General features: G+C 41.0%; 1 protein-coding gene across 2 annotated transcripts; it reads left to right on the top strand.

The window, feature by feature from the left end:
- The first annotated feature begins 357 nt into the window (after positions 1-357).
- fam3c (FAM3 metabolism regulating signaling molecule C) lies at positions 358-5,772 on the top strand. Of its 2 annotated transcripts, XM_070928839.1 has the most exons (10): positions 358-451; positions 978-1,034; positions 1,203-1,307; positions 1,639-1,665; positions 2,051-2,174; positions 3,358-3,416; positions 3,677-3,727; positions 3,809-3,893; positions 4,040-4,166; positions 4,875-5,772. In XM_070928839.1, exons 2-10 carry the CDS (start codon positions 1,019-1,021, stop codon positions 4,962-4,964), a joined length of 684 nt encoding a protein of 227 aa, XP_070784940.1. In that variant the 5' UTR covers positions 358-451; positions 978-1,018; the 3' UTR covers positions 4,965-5,772. The 2 variants fall into 2 exon arrangements, with proteins under 2 accessions (XP_070784940.1, XP_070784941.1); XM_070928840.1 differs by lacking the exons at positions 978-1,034; positions 1,203-1,307; positions 1,639-1,665 and having other exon boundaries at positions 445-451.
- Positions 5,773-25,654: the final 19,882 nt, after the last annotated feature.

Here is a 25,654-nt window from a genome sequence, read left to right as displayed (position 1 = left end):
TTAATGTATTGTTAATACTTTTATTTGTGACATTTGATACACAGTTGCTTATTTACAGTAACAAATACGAAATATAAAACTAACTAAATAAAAACTGAAATAACCGCCGTTTAATGAATGAGACGTTGTAAAAAAAAAGAGATGTTGTCGTCCATTTTTGCTAATTAATGATCTGGTCTTTCTGAATGTGATGTCACATGTCAAGATTAGATTGTTTAAACAACTTTTTTCACAACTATCTTGTTAGATTCTCGGCTGAAAATAATAGGCCCACATAAATACTCTCTACAGGTCTACCCGCTTGTTCGTCTTCGGTTTCTTCAACAGAGTGGCGCCTCTTACCTTCTCTTCCATCACTGACGAGCTCAGCTGTCATTACGCGAATCACTTTTAACAATTCAGGATATCGTGAACCACACGGGGATTCGTGGGGACCGTGGCATTTTAACAGGTAAACAAGGTGTAAACATTCATCCAAAGGGTACTTTTTTAACGTTACTTCCAAATGAGCTCTACCAATGCATTCCCGCTGGAGTTATTTCAGTGTCAGTTAGCAAAGCTAGGCAGAGACGAGGAAGTTACACAGCAGACCAATCAACGTAGCGCCACTTTTAACGTTAAATGCTACAGTTGACGCTAGTTAGCTTTTCAAAATTGAGCTAGATGACTGCACTTAGAAAGCGACGTACAGTATCATACAGTCAGCTAACGCTGGGTTGTTGCATCATAACGACCTACTGCCTTGTAATAACTAATTCAGTAAAGCTAAAGTGACGTTAACTTTAAAATACCCAAGTAACTTTCTGCGGTATCAGCTAGCTGTAATGCCTTATTTAAACTATTAGCAGTCAACGTACCGTCAGCTAAAGTTAACGTCACCCAACAGCTGTTACGGACCCTCTCTCTACCTTCCGTTCAACACGGGCACAGATAAATAGTTAAAACTGACAAAGTGATGGTTTGTTTTATCATCACAGGTTGTTAGCTGTGGAAAAAAAGTGGCTGGAGGCTCGCTAAGATGGTCAGGGCTGGCGGTAAGTGTGTGACCTTTAAGCTATACAGTATAAGGCTATACACAATAGCACAAGATCGTGGAACATCTTTGTGTAATGTTTAAAATATCCTGCCTAAATGCTGATGATTCATGCTGTTTAACTGACAGTTCCATCTGTCTATCTGTTAACTTCATCTCTCACTTTTAGGTGTTTTGAAGTTGGCAGCGCTCATCTTTGCATTCCTCCTAGCTGTCTTTCTGGCTTTTCAACTGCTGGAGATTAACATGGATTTTAAACTGGGCAGTGTCATGTGTGAGTAACATTTCTTGCATGAGGAAACTCAACTTCAGTTGAAGCCCTGAGCAGCTGTACAAAAGGAAGTGGGAGAGTATCGGTTGTAAACGAAACATAACACCTATTTATTCAGTTATTGAGGAAGTATTTTGTACTGTTGATAGTATACCTTGGCTCTTTGGGGCCTGTAGGTTGTGTTCACATTACAGAAAGCACTGTGTGTCCAGCACTGCTCATTGTCTGCTTTAGCAATATGTGTTTTGTTTATGGACAGAGTTTTCCCCACAGAGCTGCATTTAAATGACAACTAAAAATCTCCTCAAACATATATACATTTTTTGCTTTTCAGCTAGATCTATGCAAGTGAATGAAGGCCGTAAGTATGCTTAAATTATTATAATTTTGTCTTTTTGCTTTGTTTTCTCAATGACTAATCTGTTTTGATACTTTCCTTTTTTTTTTTTTTTTTTTTTTAAATCTCTCTATACCAGTTTACACAAGAATGGTAATAATGACCCTGTGTCACACAGTGCTGTAGTTGTGGTTAAATCCTTGCAGTGTGCATCAATTTTAAGGTGTGTGTTTAGCTTAGTGCCATTTATAGTGTAAATAGATTCCTTTTGGTAGAGCTCAAGTGGAACCGTTGCTTTTTGTTCTGTGTCTGCACCTGTTTGTCGATAGGCTTATGTAATTGCACCACTTGTTACCTGATATTGTGCTACCTGTTTCTTGGCGTGTAAATGGGGGTTTTCTGTTCACAGCAACAAAGCCAGTCAGGTACAAATGTGGGCTGTCCAAGTCATGTCCACTTGGACACTTTGCCTTCAAGATGGCGAGTGGAGCGGCCAGTGTGGTGGGGCCCAGAATGTGCCTGGAGGACAAATTGTAAGTGAATGACATCTTGAAACTTCCGGAAACACAGGAGCACATATTACTTTTTACAATATTAAACTTTATTTTACTGTACACCTTTTTATGGAGTTCCGGGTATGCAAATATGGCGTATTTGATGTTCTTACACAAACATCTGTACAGTGGTCTACTGTCATGTCTTGTGTTTCATCTACCCGGCCGTTGGGAGCATTAGAAGTCATTAGTTGCTTTTGTCAGAAAAACACTTCAGCTGGTGCTAAGTTTCAATTGAAATGCCAATTTTATAGATGAACATGTAAACAGAATGCACTAAAACAGTACAGCTAATTCTTGTAGTTTTCACAAATGCATGGTTGTCATAGTAACTAATCAAGACAGCCTTGAAGGCTAAATACATTATACTGCAGCTGCCTTCCGTGGCTGAAGAGTTCTGCTTGCATTGCTCCGATTAATTCCAATTAAATAGAAAATTAGTCGTCTATTTTAATAATTGATCATTAATGTATGAAGCAGAAATGTCAAACACTGACTGGTTTCAGCTTCTCAAATTCTCTGTTTTATATAATTATAAATTGAACATCTGGATTTTGGACAGTTGGTCAGACGTTTTTAAATATTTTATAGATAAAATGATTTATTGCTAAATAGCAAAACAACACCACCAACAACAACAACAACATACAAACATAAACTTGTTAAATGAATTGATAATGACAATATTCAATAGTTTTGATAAGATTTTTTGTGTTTGTGACATGTTTGCTAGAACAGCTCAGCTGTAAAAAGTCCTGGCTGTCATAATGTTTGACTAAGGTAGGAAAATGACATGCATGTGCACACCAAGTCCAGGAAGTGCTGTCATGTCAAACATATCTCGGGGTAACACAATAATTAAGTTCTATTTAGAATTCATTGGAAGTATATAAACATTTAATAAATGCTTTCGTGTAACACACTAAAATGTAGTTGTACGCAGCAAAAAAGACAGTGTTTGTTAATGTGCAGTGTTTGAAGACATATTTTATATTATTACTCTTGTGTTTTACTACATTGTAACCCACAGGATGAGTAGTCATAGTCGTTAACAAACACCTTAATAAACGCTTACTGCTTATATCTACCTTTTTTATAGTGTGATATTATGAAACTGTCCATATGAACTTTACTCTCATTGTCCTCCTTTTCTTTGTTTCAGACTAATGAGCGGTGTGAAGAATAACGTGGGGAGAGGAATCAACATTGCCCTGGTTAATGGTAACGTTATCGGCTGGAGTTCCAGTCAATGTGCTTCATAAATAAGCCGCTGCTGATAGTTATATGATACAGCAGCAGTGTTACACTGGAAGTACTACAATGAATGGAACCATTTTAAAAAGAAATCTTAAGCCTTTGCACAACAGAATAGTTTGGTTCTACTTGTAGATTTCTCTGTGCGTTTATTCATTAATTAATGGTAATAAAAACGAAACATTTCTAACTAAAGTGGTCTAAATTGTGATCTTCTTCCCCCACAGGGAGAACAGGGGAAGGTATCAAGACAGACTTTTTTGATATGTGGGCAGGAGGTGAGTATATTTCAGAACCTTTTTGTTTCAGACATTTAAAAACACATATACATTGTGTTAACCATGTGTAACCTTGTGTAGATGTGGCTCCTTTGATTAAATTCCTGAAGGAAATTGATGACGGGATAGTCGTGATGATGGCCTCATTTGATGATCCCTCAACAAAGTAAGGGCTTTTTCCACAATATCCCCTCGCTTACTGAAACGGTTTAGAGTCACATGATTCATGTAAATTGCTTTAGTTATCTCTAATGTTGGCTGCGTCGCTGCAGATGTGGCCATGAAATCGTATCTGTCTTCTTCGTTCTGTAGACTCAATGATGAAGCCAGGAAGCTAATTGCTGATCTGGGCAGCTCAGCTGTCAGTAATTTGGGCTTCCGGGATAACTGGATCTTTGTCGGCGGGAAAGGCATCAAGACCAAGAGTCCATTTGAGCAGGTAACAGGACCCACAAATCCCATGTTTACATCTACTCCCTTAAACAAACTATTACACAGATATCCTATTTCAATATATCAATTTAAGGGAGCTATTCTGAAATTAACTTTGCATCAGATGAAACTATTAAAGTTTGTACTGCCAGCAAATCCACAGCATGTTAGCTCAAGAGTAAAATATCAGCATTCACCCCAACCACTGAAATAAAGAGCTCTTGTAGCTTCAGATGTTAAACTGCATTCACATCTAATCTGTTTGGTGAGTTTAGAGGAACTTTGTGTTAGTGAGGATAGACCAATGAGAATGCTTGACTGTCTAGGTAGCTAACTACATAGTGCACACCTTGCACTTTCACTAGTAAAAGTTAGAGATGATGCAAGGCTTTAAATACGTTCTTCTGGCGGTTAAGTAATTACTGTATATGAGTATAATCTAGTGTAGCCTTTAAGATACAAAACACTTGATTCACAAGCGTCTGTAGGTTATTGTACTGTATGTGTTTTTCAGAGCAGCAATCAGCCCAACCCTGTTCATGTCAGTCATACTTACGGCATCTGTTAAACCTCACCTGAATGTCACACCCTGCCTGTTGGGCTTGTCTGATTAGGATACCATATCTATTAGATTAGAAAGACAATGCAGATTATCTGGTTTCATATGGAACACATTGTGAGTGTGTGTGTGTGTGTCTTGTCTTTACCTCCTCAGCATATAAAGAACAGCGCAGACACCAACAAATTTGAGGGCTGGCCCGAGGTGTTGGAGATGGAGGGCTGCGTGCCTCAGAGGCAGGACTGATCTGAGCTCTCGCTGCGATCGTCAATCACCCGTTTCCCGTCTCGCACGTCCACCTTGTCCTCCTGACATACCCGTCCTCATGAGACTTTTTAGTGGTTCTTTGGGCTAAGAAAGGTCATTTTACAGCTCTCAACCCCCAAGCCTTTTATTCAGACTGACCTACCAGAACAACCAACATCTCTCCAGAAGATATTAGCAGGAAAGAGGAGCTGGCGTGAACCTTCAGTCAGCCCTGAGCAGGAAAGTGAGGCTCGGACCTTCTCACACGCCTCCTCCTGTTTGGATACCGTTACATAGATGCTTATTGTAATTGGAATTAGTAGGTAGAGTGCACTGAGTAGAAGGGACTTACCTTTGATTATTGGAATACTGTCACACTTTCTATCTGTAAGGCCAACCCACTTAGTTGTGTTGGTGTTGCATTATTGTTGCTGTTGATGGAAATGGATCTTTTTTTGAGTGGGGGCTAAATTGCCATTACCTGTTCCCTGCCTTAATCTCATTAATCTATTCACGTTTGTCTGACTTTTCTTATGACTCATTAATTTTGTTCCTTTCAGAGTTTATTTTGAGAAAATTGGTATTAACAGGGTTTGAAGACACTTCTCTCCATGTTATTACAACCAAATGTACCAAATTCACTGTGAAAATGTGTAAATATTTCTTTAGAGTAGGGTCCAGATTTGAAAGATCCTAATTTAATGAACATTGTAATAATATAATTTCTTAAAATAAATGATATTGTTAGTCATATGTATGTGAATGTGTGTGTGTGTGTGTGTGTGTGGATTAAAAGTGTTTTGTTATATCTAGTGGTAAGTTATTTCTTTGTGCTAATGAGATTTATACTGCTCACGCTCTGAACAGTTAACTGTCGTGATCAACTGAACATTCAGTATCAGCCTCAACCTCTGTGTTAATCATTACCATGTTAATCTTTCTATTTTACAGGATTTTACATTTACATTGGTTTGTTTTTAAAGCTCCAATGAGCAGCATTTTAAGGGTGGTAGTTCCACCCTCTCATGACTGACACATACTGCTAATGTTACTCACCTGTGCAGCTGTGCTTGTAAGTGTGATTTATTCACTGCAGTTGTAAGCTATTCTCCCCTCATCTTTTCCCATCATTTGTCTGTGTGTCTGGTAGTGGGCACCTACAACATGTAAGCCAGTAAAAGTCATTTGAACATTTTGCGCAGAGTGATGTGATCTCTAAATGGTGGAAGATGCAGTTGCATTGAAGGTGTTAGAGCAGATAGTCATTCAGGTGTTGCTGTTCCTGTCATTTCATGTCATTAAGATGCAGTATTTACAGGTGATGGACAACATACAGTATAATTTAACTCAATACAACTTAAAAAAAACAAAACATATAGTCGAGTAAGTGTGACACAGTCTCAAGAAACATGTTCGATTCAACAGAGTTTATGAATCTGACTTAAAATTAGTGCAACTGAAGAATGAGCTGTGATGTCAAGTCATAAAGCAACCTTTTCAAGAAACGTCTCACAATACCCTCTCCCTTCTGTAAACATATTACACTCTGTCTTCCTCTGCTTGTTTTAATGTGCTTCAAAAGAAAATCTCAATGGTCCATGTCTCCTATTTTCAATGCACTCTATTATGCTGTCATGTTGTGCAAGAAAGTGATGCTTCATTGCAACATCTGCTGTTTAAGAGCAGCTGTCTTTCAGTTGACAGACAGAGGGCGCCATTGCCTTATTTAACTGTGTCTTGTGGTTTGTAGTACAGTCAGTGTGTGCAGTATTTGTTGTGTTTGAAGTTGTGCTTCGGTAATATAGTAGATTAAATATACGTCAGTGTCTCTTTCTCATTAAACTGTTTACATAGTCAGCAACATAATCACCTTCTTGAGCTCTGTAGGAGAATTTATTAGCAGTATTTATACCATCTCATGAGCGTGGTCAAATTTAAACTAACATTTCATATCTTTCTAATGCATCATTTATGTGCCAGTCATGAAACAAATGTTCAAAAATACATGATGTGTGAGTGTGAGCGATTTCAAGGCTCTATTGAGTCCTTTATACTGCGTTTGTACACGTGCTTTGGTTGTTTGCGTGTGTACTGTTTGTACATTTGACAGTTTTTTCTGCTGCAACATACTGCAACAGGATGGACTCGACCTACACATCAAGCTCACGCAATGTTATGGGAAATGATCTCCGCTTACCTGCACGCTCGCATAGCACAGTGATTCAACAAGTCTGACATGTAACGTCACTATCACTGGTGTATTTCCAGTCAGATGTAAACACACACGTTCATGTACACATATGCACTCACTCGAGCTTGTGTGTGCGTTGCACATAACTCCTCTCAAGGTTTGTCCCTCTGCCAGTGGAGTGACCTTCTGAGTTCCCCTCAACACAGAGCTCTTCCTTATTCCCAGTAAATGAAAAAACACCATGGTGCTCTCCCTCTGATCTCCTCTGAGCTCCGTGCACGACGATGTGTTTATTTAAGGGAGAGCAATGTGTTTGGCAGCTGTTTCAGTGTATATGTTGTTTGCGCTTCACATTATAGATTCTTGCATGTGGCCTGTTATGTGGGCCTTACATATCAATATGTTATTGTTCGCCTGCGTGCAGTTAGAGAGGTACGTGCTTGTGATGCCTTCACAAGTGTGTGTTCGTGTAGGCTGAAGCTCCTCTGAGCTCCCATGCTTCTGCGCTGAGAAATGAGGTGTGGGAGTGAATCGTCTCCAACTCATCTTATATAAGACACGCTATATGATGCATTATGTATGAACATAGAATATCTCCCATGGCATAAACCTCTAATGATGAGACATCTCGTGGGAGCCTGAGGGCAAAGCTGTATAAACACAGGAGGACTATGAGGATAACATGCTCTCACGGAACAAGAGAGAAAGGCAATTTTTTTGTTGTATAGAACAAGTTTTTTTCTTTCTCCCCCTCTGCCTGCTTCCCAAAATAAATCTGTCCGCCGAACAAAGGTGCTTGCCTTTCAAAGAACCTCTGAAGGGCTCAACTTTCTAATTCCCTGTTGCCTCGGTGTGACCTCTGACCCCTGGCCTTTCACCTCATGACCAAGTTGCTCTCATGCTTCTGTTTGCTCCATAACAAGCTTCAAAACAACTCCTCTCTTCTACTTACCATGAAGCCTGTGAAGAAAATGCATTTCCTGTCTACTCTGAAGCCCTACTTCTGTGACTAAAACACTCAAGGCCTTAATTACATAGCACAGCCAACCATATCTCTCACGGCAACTGTAAAGCAAACACTATCACCCTGACTGCTGACCACATCTTACCACACACACCAACACATTCCCCTAAACTCATTTACACCGAACACCTGCCCCCATCCCCTCACCTGGACTGTACCGTCCTATGACCTCCTCCCTGTGAGTCAGCTGGCCAAGAAATCCCGTGAGTCCTGACCTTTTCGACACACTCTCTTGTCTCTGCACAAACTCATACACCTAACCCAAAAAGACACTTTATCTCTTGTCTCTGCACCCAAAAATGACTCAAACACCCAAAACTTAGTCAGACATCATACATGCTGTATCATGACCACTGGTGGCCAGAGGTTATATTACAACAGTCTGTTCTCCTACATGAGTGTTTTTGCAATACAGTTTCTGGCCAGCAGTGGCAGCACTGAGCACAATGCTGCTTCCTCACTCCACTCATTGAGTGAGGAGGAAACCTGGCAGCTTCTTATATTGTATAAGTTAACTTGTCATGCTGAGTACTACTCCGTCTCTGCAAACTATTTTATTTTGTCTTCGGTGGCTGTGAAAGGGTTTTTTGTCAAGAACCCCCCCATACACACACACATGGACACTTCAACATATGGACTAGAAGAGCTGGAATAGTGATGTCATCAGGGTTATCTCAGATTGGGTTTGAACAGGACACATTTCGAACAGAAAGCCTGTGTTACAAAACTGAAGATGTGGAGTTTGAAAGATGTAGGCATTTACAAGGCAAAGTAGGGTCCTGTGGGGTTTGTCAGTTCCTGTATTGTCTGTAGGCTGTGACCACTCCCCTAATCTGTCTCTTATCTGATACTGAACCCTAAACAGAGCCCAGCCCTCTTGTTTACGCCCAGCTCTGCACATTAACCCTCCGACTCCCTCAAATGTTTTCCACAACTGTTTCTTTCAAGTTCCTCAACCCCCATGCTCAAGTCAAGTTAAGTCAAATTTATTTATATGGCCAAAAACCACAAATCACACATTTGCCTCAAGGGGCTTTACAATCTGTACAGCATATGACTCTCCCTACAGGATGCCAGCACCCTCAGATTAGCCTCTGTGTCAGAAGCTCTGGCCCTGGGTGGATGGTAAACAGTGGCCGTTTGGAGGGGTGACTGCAGACCAGACCCAGTTGCTTGCTCTTGCGAGCCTTCCCACGCCACTGAACAGAGATAAACTGCATCATCTGCAGATGAGGCCATGCTAGTGCACTTACAGCCCTGCTATCATGCCTGTGGCTGAAGCTATCTGGAGTGCCTGTGACATCTAAGGTAACGTTAGCAGAGATGAGCTCTTCTAACTGACGGACACGTCTCTCGAGAAGAGACACCCGGTCTGCAAAGGCGGAACAGTTAACACAAACCATTGTTAGCAAGGCTGCGTTAGCTGTGGGTGACTAGAGGCTAAGCTAGTAGGCTCAGAGCTAAGCAAACAGAGCAGCTACAGAGGCTACCCACTAACGCTACGGTTGCTTCAAAAATAAAAAGTAGCTAGTCCAGTAAGATGTGGACTTCAGGCGGCATCAGGGCGTCGAAGCAGCAGCAGAGGTGCAGCAACCCCCTCAGTCTCAGCAATGACCTCGCTGCCCTTGCTTTCCACCCCACCTCCAATCCTATAATTGCCTCTCCAACACACACACATGCACACGGTGATCCAGACAGCTGTGTTTACACTCTGTGGGTCTGTGGGAACTTCCTGCTGACCTCAGCACCACGCAGGCCGCAGACACTCAACCGGATTGATAGCTGATCACATGGATCTTTTCACACACTCTGTATATCTCTAAATGGACACACACAATCAAAGAATCAGAGAGAGGACTAAAAACTGTTTTGCATGGCCGAATATCTCTGAAGTATGCCTTACGGTCAACTTCTTTGTTGTGACAGTAGATGTGTTGTTTCTCCTCATTTATATAATCACACCAAGACTTTTTTTTACGCTATGACATGCTGAGCCCTGAAACAGCACTAACCTTTTCATCATGCAATCGCAGTCAATACACACATGGTCCCTCTGGTCTAGTCTGTAACACAAAGGTCTCATTCATAGTCGTCGTTCTGACTTTCTTCTGCTTCTAGCTCAGGGTCAGGAAGCTGAGGAGGATCAGATCACTGCTGGTGAAAAATAGACACATCCCGTTTTTTGACGCACTCCCAACTGGACCAGCGGAAACCACGAACCAGGCTGGGCACTGCTTCCCCAGTATGTAATAACACCTAACTCCCTCAAATTACTATTTTCTTAGGTGCAAAGTTTTGTTGTACTTATTCAGAGGATCATTTTGTGGCATTGTAACAGCAGTAGCTTTGCCATATTGTGTAGAAGCAAATGTCAAATATGTGAATATTATCTTTCCACACAGCTGGATACTATTTATGCGAGTGAATATGCTTTCAGGCTGCACAATATTGTGAATACAATATAAATACAGTACATGTGGAGTTTTGTGGTGCTGTGGGTGTTCTGCCACAGGAACTGAATCAAATACAACTGTCAAATAAACAGAATCAAAAACACACAAAAATCCACAGATGCCGAATGAAAAATTAAATGCATATGAAGAGTTTGACTTGTTTAAATAGACATTTTCTGTTTTTTAATAATAATTGCAAGTAGATGGATAGTCTTTACAGATCAACACAATATATACAATGGAAACATGTCATATATGCACACATGTCCCATGTACAAAGTGGCTCCTCCTCCATTTTAGATATAGTCCTGACTTTGTATTTACTGTATTTACAAAACGTAAGCAAACCTTTAGAAGCATCAGAGAACATTAAGAAGATCCCTTGAGTTTACATTTGGACAAAAGTGCAATTTGTTGTTTGTTTCAATACCTACAGTTTCTACCCCAGTTTGTAAGTGAGTGCACGCAGACATAAAATATAAAAGCTGTCTGGACAAATATTGTAAACGTGACCACAAAGTCTACTTCATTCATTATGCAACAGTGTGTCTACAGTCCAGACAACGCTCTCCTCTACTTTCCCTGATTTAGCACTATCACTCTGCGAGCTGTGATTCCCTCCCTGAGTAATGCACAGCGCTTTAGGGCATCAGTGCACTCGCCATTCCATTAACTATCTTGTTTGCATCGCCAGTATTAAGTGGCTGAAATGATAATATACATTCATTTTGGCCTGCTTATTCCAGAGGCTATAAAGAAGAAGCAGGTGAAAGATTAATGTGATGAAACCTGCCGGTCAACAACCCCATTCCAGTCGATGTGTAGCATGTGAGAGAGTTACTGTTCTGAACAAATCAATGACTTCGACAGGAGTTATTACACTGTTACGTATACTGTATGTGGCATAACAAGTATCAGAATGATTACATGCTTACTCACAGAGCCATAACTATGCCAGCTGCTATAGAGAGAGAGCAGTGAAAGCAGAAAATCGCACTATATTTTTCTGGCGAGCCACTGCAGCCTTTTCCCATAAATACAGCCACCTCATAAATTTCACTGCATCAATTTGCATTTTGCTCCACAACACATACTTAAGAACATCATACCATAAGAAACTGACGCAGAACTACAAACGGCGCTACTCCGAGCTGCTTGAATGTCATTCCAATGAGTTCATCATCATACTCTTGGTGTGTTTGGAGCCAAGAAGTGCATTTCTCTTGAACAGCAGCAGGGCCGACCGCAGCCTTTTTAGGGCCCTATAGGCAAGGTTTAGCTTTTTGGCCCCTACTACTTACTTTAATCCAAAATATTATCTGCACTTTTTGGTGTCAGCCCTGCATGTGTGTGAATATAACCTAAGCCACTTTGCAATGCCTGTCACCTATATGGGTTTCCTGTATTTTCAAAGCCCAGCAAGAAAATACATACAAAAAAACACAAAACACAAACAATGATACAATAAATGTATAATAAATTATCAGTAAATTAAATGATAATTATTGCAAACACAAGCAAAATAAGAGTAGATTTGTGACCAGCCTAGCTTAAAACAAGATAAATTGTTTGTGACATACTTTGATTGTGAATTGTTTTGTTCTTACTGGTTCTTATAACTTGCTTTTAACTGCAGTTGGATTCTTTCCAAAACCTCAACTCAAGGAAGAAACTTATTTTTGTCATTTGCTGCCAGCTCAAGAATGGCAGAATTATCCACCCGCCTTATGAAAGATCTATGTTAACTGTAGTGATTAGCATTGAAAATAACAGAAACAGAAACTTCACAACCACAGATAAGACCCAATGGATTGAACGAGCCCTTAAGATGAAAACATCCCATACAGAGTTCAGATCTTACAGGAGTTTGTCTGCAAGCATGTCGAGCTGGATATTGTTAGACTTTGAACCTGTTTCTGCGCCCCCCCCAAACAAGGGTGGTGTCCTGTGCCACGGGGTCGGCCCTGCTTTGTGGTTTGGCTGTAAGCGATATGTTAGATGATGTCCATATGTGGAGAGAGAAGTGTTATACATCCATACAGGATATGTTGTCCATTGTCCCTTTGCAGCAACAACATAAGCCCAAAACATTGACATATAAAGTAGTTTTACGCTGAATTTTCAATCCTGAACAGTAAATCAGGCTTGTGAAATTGTGAAATCTCATTGTACTGCATTGCTTTTGACATGGTGTTCTTTTACTTTGGAACAAGGTGCAGTAAATCGCACCTTGTGACCATGTTTATCAGTTCTATATCTGAGGTCAACAAGAAACGATTGTGAATTCATAAGTTTAGATACATTTAACAGTATAACGGCTACACAATTCACATGACATAAGAACCAGAGACACAGGGCCTCGAGCCAAGGGAACATGATTCATGATGAGTATGTTGCAAGGATTTCCTCTTATTGTACGACGGCTCGTCTTCTTAGAGTGACATAGAGGTTGTTATTGTCTCCTCGTCTCTTGCTATATTTCATGTGGGTGGAGGTGCAAGGATCAGATTCATACAAGGTGTTAAAAGTAACAGCATTTAGCTTTATTTGAGACCACTCTAAAGAAGCATTGGTTCTCTTTTTACTGTAACACATATACTCTGTAATATACTGCGGTACATTGTGTGTGCTATATATACATTTAATGTGGTGTTAACTTCCTTGGTAGTTTTATTTTGTGAAAAACAATGTTCTAACAGACTAAATTAAATGGTTTCCACGCGAGAACTGTTTTGACTGGAAAGACCTCAGAGCTGAGAGCCGACTGAGCAAACAAAGTCCACTAATGGCAGCCATGTTGCTTTACCATTTGTGCGTGCATACTTTGAGATCCTGCCAAACCAACTGTATACATTGCAGGTGACGGTATTTCACAGCCCCCCCCCGCTGCACAAACGCAGGACTGTCTGCTGCATGTTTTTGCTTCCATAAAAAGGATGCAGGTGTGTGGGTTTAACCTGCACCTACACCTCATGGTGTGCCCCAACACACATAAACATGCGTATGGATCCTATGAGAGTTGTGTTGCCTCACATTCTCAGGTGAATCTTGGTAAAAATAACTTCAGGCTGTTTTCAACTCTAAGAGCATTCAAGTGTCAACAGAGCCTCACACCTCCACAGCCTAGAGGTGTTTTTATTCAATAGGAGGGCGTTGGTGTCCAAGTGTACATGCATGCAAAAATACACTCATTCACTCACACACACACACACACACACACACACAGCACTTCTGCATGCTTTGTTTTGGAAATGATGTTTACATGAAGTGGCTCACAGAGCCAAAAGTCGAACAGAATATGCAACCTTGTATGAAAACAGGACAAGCTGCTCAGTCGACCTACATTACACCTGTACGTAACATCCAGTGTGTGTCTACCCCCCGGAGCTTTTCTGAAAAAGCACCTTTTAGCCAAACAGTATTGTTCACTGCGGCTGACTTCCCTCTGAGTCATTTGTCAGAGGTTGATGCTTTGTAGTGACACCGGGAGTGGAGGTCACTGAACCTTCAGAGGGTGTTGCAATCTCTCTCTTCAGGTGACCAATGAGAATCCAGAAATACCTGGTGATAGGACGACAGGGGGAGGGGCTGCTCTGACAAAACAAGATGTTGTTACTGTGTGTGTGTGACAGAATGTGTGCCAGGGGGTGTGGTAGAGGAGGGGGGGTGGCAGTTAACAGAATTGATAAGGTGATTGAGGAAAAACACGCTCTAAATGCGATTGGACAGATGACGGGGGCGTCGTCGCGTCAAACTGGTTCCAAATGTTTTCAGGTTTTTACATGAACTGTGCGTGTCAGATTCTGTGGGTGTGTTTATGTTTTTGACCTGTATGTGAAAGTCTGTGTTTGGGTTTCATTGTCTGCATGATTGCCTGTGTATATCCTCCGCCACAGAGCCATATGTGTCTCATTTCAGAACCAGCACAATCCCTCTCAGATCATTTTTCATAACATCTCTGATCTCTGCCCCTCGCGGCAAATGGCCTCCCATGTCACACGAGCCGTGTGGAAACACAACACCATTTGGCCCAAAGCTGTCCAAATATGGCCCGCAGCCCATTTGGTCACGCCTGCCCATGCCTTGAGGGCCAAGCACAAGAAATCGTTCATCATGTTCCTAATTCAATCAACGGCAATTTCATTACTAGAGCAAAACAGAGACAGATAACGATGGTTCTCATTTTCTCTGCTCCGTCTTTTCAAACCATTCAAGTGTTTTGCAATGACAAATGTAATTACCAGCAGCACATCTTGGACAAAATGCTAATATCAGCCAAGGACAATACCCCCTCTGTCTCTATTGGCCAGGCACGGGGAATGTTTTGTGAGCCATAGAATCAACTCATTTAGGCTCTATTTGCCTTTATTATGTGACCTCAATATCAAGCCTATCATTTTCTCAGCCATTGTTCGAAAAACCCTCGCCGCTGTTTCTCCCACTCTCCCCCACCTCCTCCAGTCATCTGCGTCAGTTTGGTGATAATTATAGCTTACTGGAAGCGATGTGGCTGGCTGTAAGCGCTGCCTCTTGGGTAGAAAAAAAAGCAGGAAAAACAAGGAGACTTCCATTTTTCCTTTCTCCTTCGGGAGACAGAACACAGGACTGTGTGGGTGACTTTGGGGTGCAAACAATATGCCATGCTGCTCTTCTCTCCTCTGAATGTCTTGCTTTTAACTTCCTGCCAAAAAGTGGGCATGTTTGCTGCTGTCATGGTTCTATCCCCTTTCTTCTTTATCACTCATCAGGCGTTCATATACTTTCTCTCACACACACATTCAAAATAACCAGCTGCCCCCTTTAGTGCTGTGAAGGGAGCTGTGGTAATGGTTTCCAGTATGTCTCTGAGTGTGTGTGCCTGCCCTCTTGATACTGAGTGATAGTCTGCAGCACAAACTGTATATGCATGTGTGTAGTCCGTCTCTAAAGGTCTCTATGGTCTGATCCTGTTACACTAATGGCTGCAGTCTTGCCGTCCTTTAATGGCATACAGAGTTCACCAGGGACGGATGGATGATACAGGAAGGAGACGCACACACAAACACACACACACACACACACACACACACACACTAACATGTCACATGCATGCGCGCAGTGTATGCACATTGTATGAAGCAACAAAGGAACACATCTCCATTACTACAGACTGTTACTTACAGGGGCATTTAGTCATAAGAGATAACATGTCTTTCACCTAACAAGGTCTGGCAGTTTTAAAATCCCATACAGCCCTTCTTCATCTTCATCTTCCTGCCCCTCCTCCACTCATCTTCGAAGACCACCACCACCACCATCAGTTTAAGACAATTGGTATGTAGATTCGTACATATGGTATCTCCACAAGTGTACAGTATATACTATGATAAAGTCCTGGTTTTAAAATATTAGGAACTCCTTTTTCTTTGAAAATAGATGAGGATGATCTCTAATCACTTTAAACCATAAAGTCCACTTGAGTCATGAAGGGAGGGTTCAGATGATGTGGAGGATAAACAGGGCTTCAAGCTCAATTCAGTAAGTGCTCCTCATATAGGAGTGTTTTCCCAATGTTTTGTACAATGTGCCTCTTTGGTTGCAGTTTGCACACTTCCCCTATATTCCTATTTATAACTTTCCAGCTTCCTTGCCTTAGAGGAAGAGAAGTACATTGTTGTTGTTTATTTGCACAAGACTGAAAATGCTCACATAGAGTTTTCCTCTGTCATAAGGGAGCGGCTGTAGCCTAGAGGTTAAAGAAGGGGGATTATGGTTAAAGAAAATATTGGCTGGTGTCCCAGGATCGGCTGGGAAGATGTGGGGGAAGAAAGTGTAATGCTCTCCTGTCTTTCAGTAAATACTTTTAAGATCTAGTTGAACAAGAACCTTAATCCCCGATTGCTTAATTGCAAACATTAGTAGTAGTGTTAGTGTAAAAGCACGAGACGCAATCAAAGTGAAACATACATTTCTTTCATGAGATTTCCTACTTTTCAGTATCCTGATACATTTTGTAGTCCAGTGCCTTGCTTTGGGGAACTTTAGCAGAAATGTTGGGCTCTGCAGATATAATCATCCGTTTTTTCTTGCTCATAAATGGGAAAACGCCTTCCTGATGGTGCCGAGAAGGTGTTGTGAACCTGTGTTGTTAAACACAAGGTGCTCCTCCCTTGGTGACAGAGATACCATTGACTTGTGTTTTGCAAATGTTGACATAGTTAACAGTTTTACCAGAGACCCCGCAGAGAGGGGAAAGGCTCCACTATGGTTATAAAACATGGCTTAGACTGAAGAGGGGCCTACCAGCACGTGGCCTAATACATGTGGTATGTGGTTGTTGAGTGTTTTTAGGTTCCAGCGTGAGTAGCTATTTCTCCATATTCTTCAGTGTACATGTCCAGTATGGAGAAGATACAAATACTTGTACAGATGAATGTACATACAGATACATGTGCATACAGCATGTCCATGCCTCATATCATGTCTACGCCCTCGTCTGCTAAGGAGTCGAGTTTATCAGGTGTAAGCGAGCCAGAACTGCATCTTTACAGGCCGTATAAAAAGACCAGGCTCGGCTTCCTCAGCAGGAGCTCATTGTTACTACCCTCAGATCCTGGCTCGCAACATTACAGCAGACTTCACAGGAACAACTCAGGAACAGGAGACAAAAGAAAAGAGGAAGAAGAAAAAGTCAGAAAAGACTACTATTACTTGTCATGGCAGTTATGTTTTGAACGTAACGTAATTGCAGCCTGAATTATGTGTAATGGGATCGTTTTTTCCATGGACCAAAGTGTTTCGCTCTTGTACTGCACGGAAGTTGTTGGGAGGTGGTAATGGTGGAGGATGGGTGTACAAAGTGCAGGACTTTGACACTGAAGTCCTGCATGTGATGTGATGTGGTTTAGGCAACAGTGGGAACACAGGTCTTGGGGAGTACTACTGCAAATGTGAAAAGAGTTGTATGAAGCCTTTTGTGGCTTCAGGGGGAGCTGTGTGAAGTACTCCTTTAAGCCAACAATCTTTCCCTAACGTTAACCAAGTGATGTGAGTGCTTAAACATAATCATAAAAAAGTTTACTCATGCTTAAGTTGCTACGAGTGGATATTGTATTGCAAGAGAGGATCTTAGAAAGCAAATTAAATATGTTGTCAGTGAACGATTTGCGATTTTACGTTAATACGTAATATCAACATTGTGGGACTTGCTAAACATGTTAATTATAAACATTAGAAAACATAATCCAGGCCGCATTATGTTTCCTGCAAATCCTTTTCTTGGAGACATGGTTGCAGAAAAAGTGTTTAAATTGGGGGAAAACATTTTTTAATTTAATTTGCACACATCTGGAAAGCCATCCCATGATCCTCAAGTTGTTTTCTCCTTGTAAATTGCATTTATTTTCTTTTCCCGTCAACATAATTCAGTAAACACCAACACCTACTGTGTACTGTAAAGAAACCCCGCATCACACTATTGATGAAGATTTCCTGGAAAGACAGATCATCGGCAGTAGTGAGTCATAACATGTTGAACATATAAAAACAGCCAATTACTTTGTTTGAATTGTCATAAAAAGAAGGCGACCCTCTAAAGACCAGAATCACCATATCACCGTGGATTGGGTGAGTTTCTAATTTTGTCCTCTTGATGGCCCGTAGCGTGGATGACCACAAAAGGTCGTGTTTCCATTTCCAAAAGAGATACGCCTGTACTATCAGTCTACTTAGGCTCATCCAGGAGCCTACAACACAGATCCTCTGTCTGTCACTCAGTCAACACACACCTTATTTGAAACTCCACTGCTATCACAGCTGTGGCGAGTGTGCGTCTGCTTTAGATTTAGAAGGCCTCCTGCTAATCCTGCTCCATTACTGATCATCTTTTATCCCTGCGACACTTTCCAAAACACCACATGCCACATGAACTCATTCATAATTAACCCTTCACAATTCACCGTGTGTCCTTGTGAGAGGCATACCTTTTACAAAATCTAGCTTGTTGGCAGGTAGTTTTGTAGTTTTTGTGTTCTGCACGTCACATTTTCTTTTACACACTTCATACATTGTATAACAGGTGGGGTTGGTTCCCAGTGATTATGTTGATAGAACAAACAGTGTATCTAATTTGCTTAGGGAAAATTACCTGGCCTACTGGAAAGTGGATAATGTTTGTATTGTGCGAGATGTGGAAAAAGAACTCCAGGTGGCTTATTCTCACTGTTTGATCTGCGTAGGACATCAGCACTCACACTTCAATGCACATAGATTGAATGTGAGAGACATTATAAAATATGCAGTATACTGATAGCAAGCTGTTAATGCCTTTCTTTGTTTGGAAGTCACATTATATAAGGTTTAGGCCATATGAAGAGCTCACTGAAACATGTTTTCTGTGGACGAAATAGTGACTGCATGAGAAGAGCTCTTTAAGCTTGAAATAATAGCTTTTGGTTGTTGTTTATACAATTCTTTTCATCTTCTTCTTCACGTTCCCATTCTCATCCAGCTCTCATTCCCATTCGCTGCCTGTAATGAAATTGCTCTTTCATTCATCAACTCCAGAGTCGCTAGGAGTAATGGTAATGAGGTAATGGGTGATGTCTGCTTCTCCTTGCGTTGCCTTTCCCAACACTCCCCCGTTATCCATCTTCCTCCTCCCTGCCTTCTATTACACACCAGTCACTGCCTCTTTAATGAAGTGAATCACAGTGTTGTTAATTACCTTTTTTTTTTCTTCCTTCGCCTTTTGCAGACTTTAATGGATAATGCTGATTTTATGGAGGTTTGGGTTTTTCTCTTTTATTTAATAACAACAGCTCTGTCACGTGTGGGGAGACAGATAATGAAAACAGAGGCCCACAGCCGAAGAAGACAAAACATGTTTGGTGGCAGGCTACTGTCATATGCTGCACATGCGCTTAAATTGGAAAAATTAATTAGCTATCTGGAGGTTATTTTAAGACTTTCTGAACAATGCATTGTCAGGAAGGTCAAACTAAAAGTGGCACAACAATACCTCAAAGATAATCAATTAACCCTTAGCTGAGCTACATACCCCTACTGTTGCTACATGTAGCTTTCCAATCTAGCACTGTAGACAAAAGCAGATTTATCATTTTTACTTGGTGACCATCAATTTTGCCAACAACAAAAGCTGGCAGATGTATTTAGCTGTCGCTAGCTAGCTAACTATGGTTGAAAACTCCATCTCCAGCTGAGATTTAAAAATTCTGGCTAACTCTAACCCTGCAAAAGAGTCTTAGATCTGCTTTTGATGGCTACATACATGATGCTAATTCAGTTCAGTGTAATGATGCAAAAGACTGGGGCTTAAACCTAAAGGTTAAAGGTCAGCATCCTCAGGTGATAATCGGATAAATAAAGGAGCAATATTGTTCTCCGATTGATAGTTAGCCTTGGTATTTTAGTATTACAAGAATTACATCAGAGTTTTTTCTCTCTGACATACCACTGTTCTAAAGTTTACGATAGAAATACATTTACAAGCCACACAAAGGTTAGATTTCTTTAATGTGCTTTTTCTAGCATTACCTGTAACCACACACAATAATGGAGCTAGATAATTTGCTAACTCTTGGCCTTGGATGTAATACATTTACTGTTGTAGGTAACAAGCTAGTTAGCCGGCATGCTAACATTTGCATTAGAGTAGACAAACACATTGTTGAATCAATACACTTTTGCTAATGTATTTTTCATTTTGGAAATGATTTTGGTCATCCATAACTTGCACACATGGTAGATATGTGTCACTGACAACAAGACAAGAAATGAAAAAAGCAAGCTTTGTGAGACTTCTGGATGCTTCTGCGTGCAGTTAACAGCTGTAACATTTAAATTTTGGAAGAGGCAGCATGGCATTAGTTTTTATGAAGCGGTGTGTAGTGCAGCCTGGATGTTTTCCTTGGCATGGATGAGACAGAGAACAACTGCTACTGGCTCCTCAAATGACTGCGCTCCAACTCCAAGTCACAGCTAATCAATGGAAGCCACTGCCTGACCAAAACAAGGCTTCGATGAAAAGGTCTGGCTCAGAGGTTTAAAATGTTGTCAGCTCATGCTCTATATACTGAATTTTATATTCCCAAAGTAAGCAGAAAGACACAAAAGGCTTTTGTAGACCTTCCATGTTCATGCTGGCTGCAGCTGCATCGAGATATTTGGCTGAAGTGTTTTTCCAAAATAAAACACATATAAAGGAATCAATATAAAAATGAAATAACACAGAAATTATAGAGCACATAGACCTTATTATAAATCAACATATCTTACTACATAAGTGACTGGTGATTTAAAAGACAAATCCACTTATTTAGCACATTGTCATTGAATAAAATGACCTCATATGGATGCAGAAACACAGAAAATATGCAGCATTTTGTATGCAACACATTTCTCAAAAGATATTTCCCATCCCCCTGAAAAAGCCCCCTGGATTTCTTTCTATTTGGTAGTGAATGGTATCTTTAGGGGACAAATGCAAATGTAATCCATAAGGCATTGTGCAGCAAAGAACACACCCAATAGACAATACACTTGACTGACACACTGTTCTCGTAGGATCACATTTCCACTGCTTTCATAACCAAAGATGTTAAGCTATGAGGCGTTCTGTATTCTAATGTATGTAAAACCTTACTGGTTCTTACAGAAAGCGTCTTTGCAGCAAGGTGAAGATGTGTAAATTGTGTTATGGCATGTCTGTAAGAAATCAGGTTATTATTAAGATGGGGGGGGGGGGGGTTCAATCATGGAGCTGATTGCCAAGTGCATGTGAAGAGGAGTGGAGATTGATCACAAATGTAATTTTCGACATATGTGGTGCGAGCAGAGAGAGCTGATCTGAATATCTCAAATCAGGTTATGTTGACCTGCTGGCTTTCATTTCTCCATTTGCAAGTGTGATTTTAGTATGTGTGCATGTGCATACGGGCTTTGTGTGTTAGTGCATGTGTGAAACAGTTGAATTTCCTGTTTCAACATGTCATTATGTTGTGGCTTGAAAAAAGGTGTTGAGTGCTGTTTCTGTTTGCTTATCCCAAGCAACCTTACAACATACAAAATACACACAAGCACCCTAAAAAAACACCAAAATGTCCAGACAGAGGAGTAAGATTTTTCTATTTTCTTCAGAGAAAGTGAAGGAAGCATTTAGGGGGATCATTTGATTATAATTTTTTCTCAAATATCATTTTTAAATCCATCAATTTATGAAGTCAAATGCTTCATAACTCAAATGTTTTTCAACCAATGAATACTTGCAAATATTAACATTAAAGGACAACACATGGCCTACTTTTCTATATCAGTCTCACAACAGTTCCTGCCAGAGTTTTAGGTCTAAACTGGGAATAATTAGGTAGTGTAGAGGTAAAGGTAATGCGCCAGAAACACAAACACCCCCTCTCCTGTCTGGACTCGGAAATGTCTGGAAATTTAATGTTGACATGCATGAAGAAGTTTTCTCAGTCCTCCTGGTGGACTGTTCTTCTGTTATTTAGTCAGTAAGAGTCCACAATCTTGGTTTCATAATATACCATTATTAACTTTTCCAACACAAAGTACATAATGCAAGACAACATCTTAAAATCATTGAACTTGTAACGGAACATAAAGGTAACTAATATAAATCGAATATAACAAGCCAATAAACAGTACAGTACAGTAAATAAACAGAAGTGTTTTAGGGGATTGGTTCCCAATCTGGGGGTTGGGGCCCCTGTCAGTGGGTCACAAGATCATTAACAGGATATGAAAGAGGAACAATCCTTTATTCCCCCCTGACTTTTCTCTAATCTTTGTGTGGCAGTTGTATGTACAATGTACTTAAGATAAATCATCTGAGAAGGTGACATGTATGAGGGGGAATCCCTGTGGTGGAACTTCTCACAACTTACTGACATACGCAAGACAGAAAAAAAGGTCTTTTGTCTTCTTCTTTTCCTGCTGCCTCTGCCTCCATACATTAACTCTGTGTCTCCCAGGCATCGTCTAATTAGAGGTCAGATTGATAGTGTGGAGAACAGACGTAGCATAGTCCCATCTAAAGTACCCATTTAACAAATTATTGCCCCTGTTCATGTGAATGCAAGGCAAATTCCCGTGTCGTCATTCTCACTCTAAAAGGCCCTTGAGGAGCCACTTGCGGAGCCTATCTGAAGTATGAGAGGATGGCTGCATAGTTATCAAAGTATGCACTTTTCCCTTTCATAAGCATAAAAAAACTGACTTGGCCCAGTTGTTTTCATCTCCTGAGTAATCGTAGTTTTCTATGTCTGGTGGCAGTGAGGCAATCGTAGCAGAGCTAGTTTCCTCTTTCAGGGAAGCAAGGGGATTTTTATTTCAGTGATCCAGCAACGTTTGTGGTGTAAATACGAAATGAAAAGGGGAGTTTGAGAGACTGAGGGTGAGACAAAAAGGGAAACAGAAAAGACAGAAGGGAAGATTTGAAGAAGCTGTCAATTTCGATAACGACGACAAAATAATAATAGTTAAAATAACAAATCCACATTAATGCCTTCTACTGAGATTTTTTTCTTGCTGACTGTAAACTCGTGCCATGGAATTTTTTTTTTTTTTTAACACACAGCATTCTGCAGATCTCTCTTTGCAGTGCAGAGGTCAGCCAGTCTGCAACAGATGTTAAAAGGCCAAATCACAAGCCACTGTGAGCGTCCCAGTGGTGAATGAGCTCCTTCAGAGCAAAACATCACATACAGATTCACACATTTTATTTTGAACTTTGTTGAAATACCCTAACTGCATTCAGACAGAACGCAAATCGAAGTTTAGAGGCGGCTCAATTGAAAAGACACATAAAGGTAAATGGCAGAAAGAACTGGAGTTTCTGTTCTGGTGAGTTCAGTCAGAGGCTGAGCTGAACACAAACACACACCGTATGTACATTCGTTGCTAGCTAGCATACAGCTAACATCTGTGCAGTCAGTACATCAGCTGTTTGGGGCGAATAAACAAGCGGTCGAGCTCTCAGTGATGTGAATGACGTGAGGCTAAAACTCACTTCACTCTCCGTGTGAACACCCCTTAACTCCTGCTTTCTTTCAGCTGCTGAAAGAAAGATGATTACCTGCAGTAAAGCATGGCCTTGTTCCCTCTGTCCTCACTTAAAGGTTGAAAACAGCACTAAAGCAAGATGAAGGCTGGGAAATCACCAACATGTAGTTGCTGTAGTTTCGTGACATTTGAGAAGACAGAGTGACTGAAACTTGTGTGTTTGCTGGTGAGTAGTTTATGGCTCTAAGGGCCTAAAGGTCAGTTTGTAGGTACAAAGGGAGAACCAGTTTTGGACAACATGGCTTCCAGGCTGACAGCTGCTCATTGCCAGATGCTTGGCCGTGACAAGACTCTTACTCACCCACATTTTAAGCTTCATAAACAATGATTTTTTCACATGGGAGAAAACAGTGAGCAGCTATGTTTGGCATGCTGTGAATGGAATCTGGCAGAGTTACAGTTTCTTATTCTGCAAAGCAAACTTACAAGTTATACAGAACAAGACGATTCCAAACTTGGAGAACTGTTTTTGTTCTTGAGCACAACATCTGCTGCTTCGTTGGAAGGAGTATCCTTTCAGGACTGAAGTTTAAACGCTAATCAAGCTCAATCTTTCACCCATAAACCTTCATCTTGTGGTTGCATTTACTAATAGCTTATACGTTTTTGCTGCCAAACACTAACCCTGCAGGCTCCAGCCTGTTTTCTGTGTTGTCATTTGATTTGTTGAAACCGTCTCATTGATCCAACTTATTTGCGATTTGCGGAACAGTTGGAGAGTGATAACTTGACTGTATAACACTCAAATTAGCACTTCCGCAACACATTTTACACAGAGACTGACATATCTACACACACACAGACACACAGTCACAGACATACTGAGTCAGGATCCACAGGAGGCATTTGGCCTCTAGTTCTCCAGTCTGAGGACCTACCAGGTTGCATGGCTCATTACAGCTCCTTAGCCCTCCTCCGCAGCTCTGTAATTATAAATCCCCTGATAACCCATCCACATAAAGCCTCTCATTAGCATACAGGAGCACAGGAAAGTATGAGTTCATCATTGTCCGAGATTTCCATCTAACTACCTCTGGGGTTTTAAATTTGCATGAGCAAAACGGCCTGTTTGTTGCTTGGACTGGTTCAGATCTGCAGAGTTTGAAGTGTTTACATATCACATGTCTGTGCATAGGGCTGCTTGAGTGTTTAATCGGTGTGTTGCAGCAAGAAGGGGCAAGACTGATTTGGTTGGCGAAGGCAAAGGAGATGTAATCAGCGTTGGCAAATGCTACAGTCTGAGAGGACTGTTTATGCTTATCAGCCACACACACACACACACACACACACACAACTACACAATCCATTTTGTACACACCCATACAGACGCTCTTACCCTTTGCTCTCACACACAGATTAAAACACACACTTGGTCTTCAGTAGTGCAGGGATTATCAGCCAAACTTGTTATGGTACACAGAGAGCAGTTGGAAAGATAAGAAACCATCATCACCACACATCATCTGCTGTCATTAGTCTGCCTTTGTTGATTTAGAGACAAGTCCTTGGTGATACAGTCAACTGTGTGTTTTTCCAACAGACTCACTGTCCCTGGGCTGTTTTGTTCCACAACGTGCCCCCCAGGACATGCAAACACAGCAGGTCTCCCACTCACAGCATCCATGCGGATCAGTCTGCCATTTTGTGACGCTGGTGTGGATTACAGCCTTAAACAAGCTGATATATTGTATATCTGTACCATTTGGTGTTTGGTGTAACGTTCATTGACCTATTCGAAATGTTTTCTGTGGTTTTAAAAAGGGTTTTTTCCGGATCCGAGGGCACTTTTTAGCCACTCTAGCTGTGCACTTTCAGCCACTCTGTGGTCCACTACTTTGGTCCAGAGTAAAACATCTCGACAACCATGACCATTTAGTACAAACATTCATTCTCATTCCTCAGAAGATGAATCCAATTGACTTTGGTGATCCCAGTCTTCCAATGG

The sequence above is a fragment of the Enoplosus armatus genome, chromosome 22 (assembly GCF_043641665.1).
Source record: "Enoplosus armatus isolate fEnoArm2 chromosome 22, fEnoArm2.hap1, whole genome shotgun sequence".
NCBI classification, from domain to species: Eukaryota; Metazoa; Chordata; class Actinopteri; order Centrarchiformes; family Enoplosidae; genus Enoplosus; species Enoplosus armatus.
The sequence above is the reverse complement of the archived record's forward strand: the minus strand, read 5'-3'. Positions and strand labels throughout refer to the sequence as shown.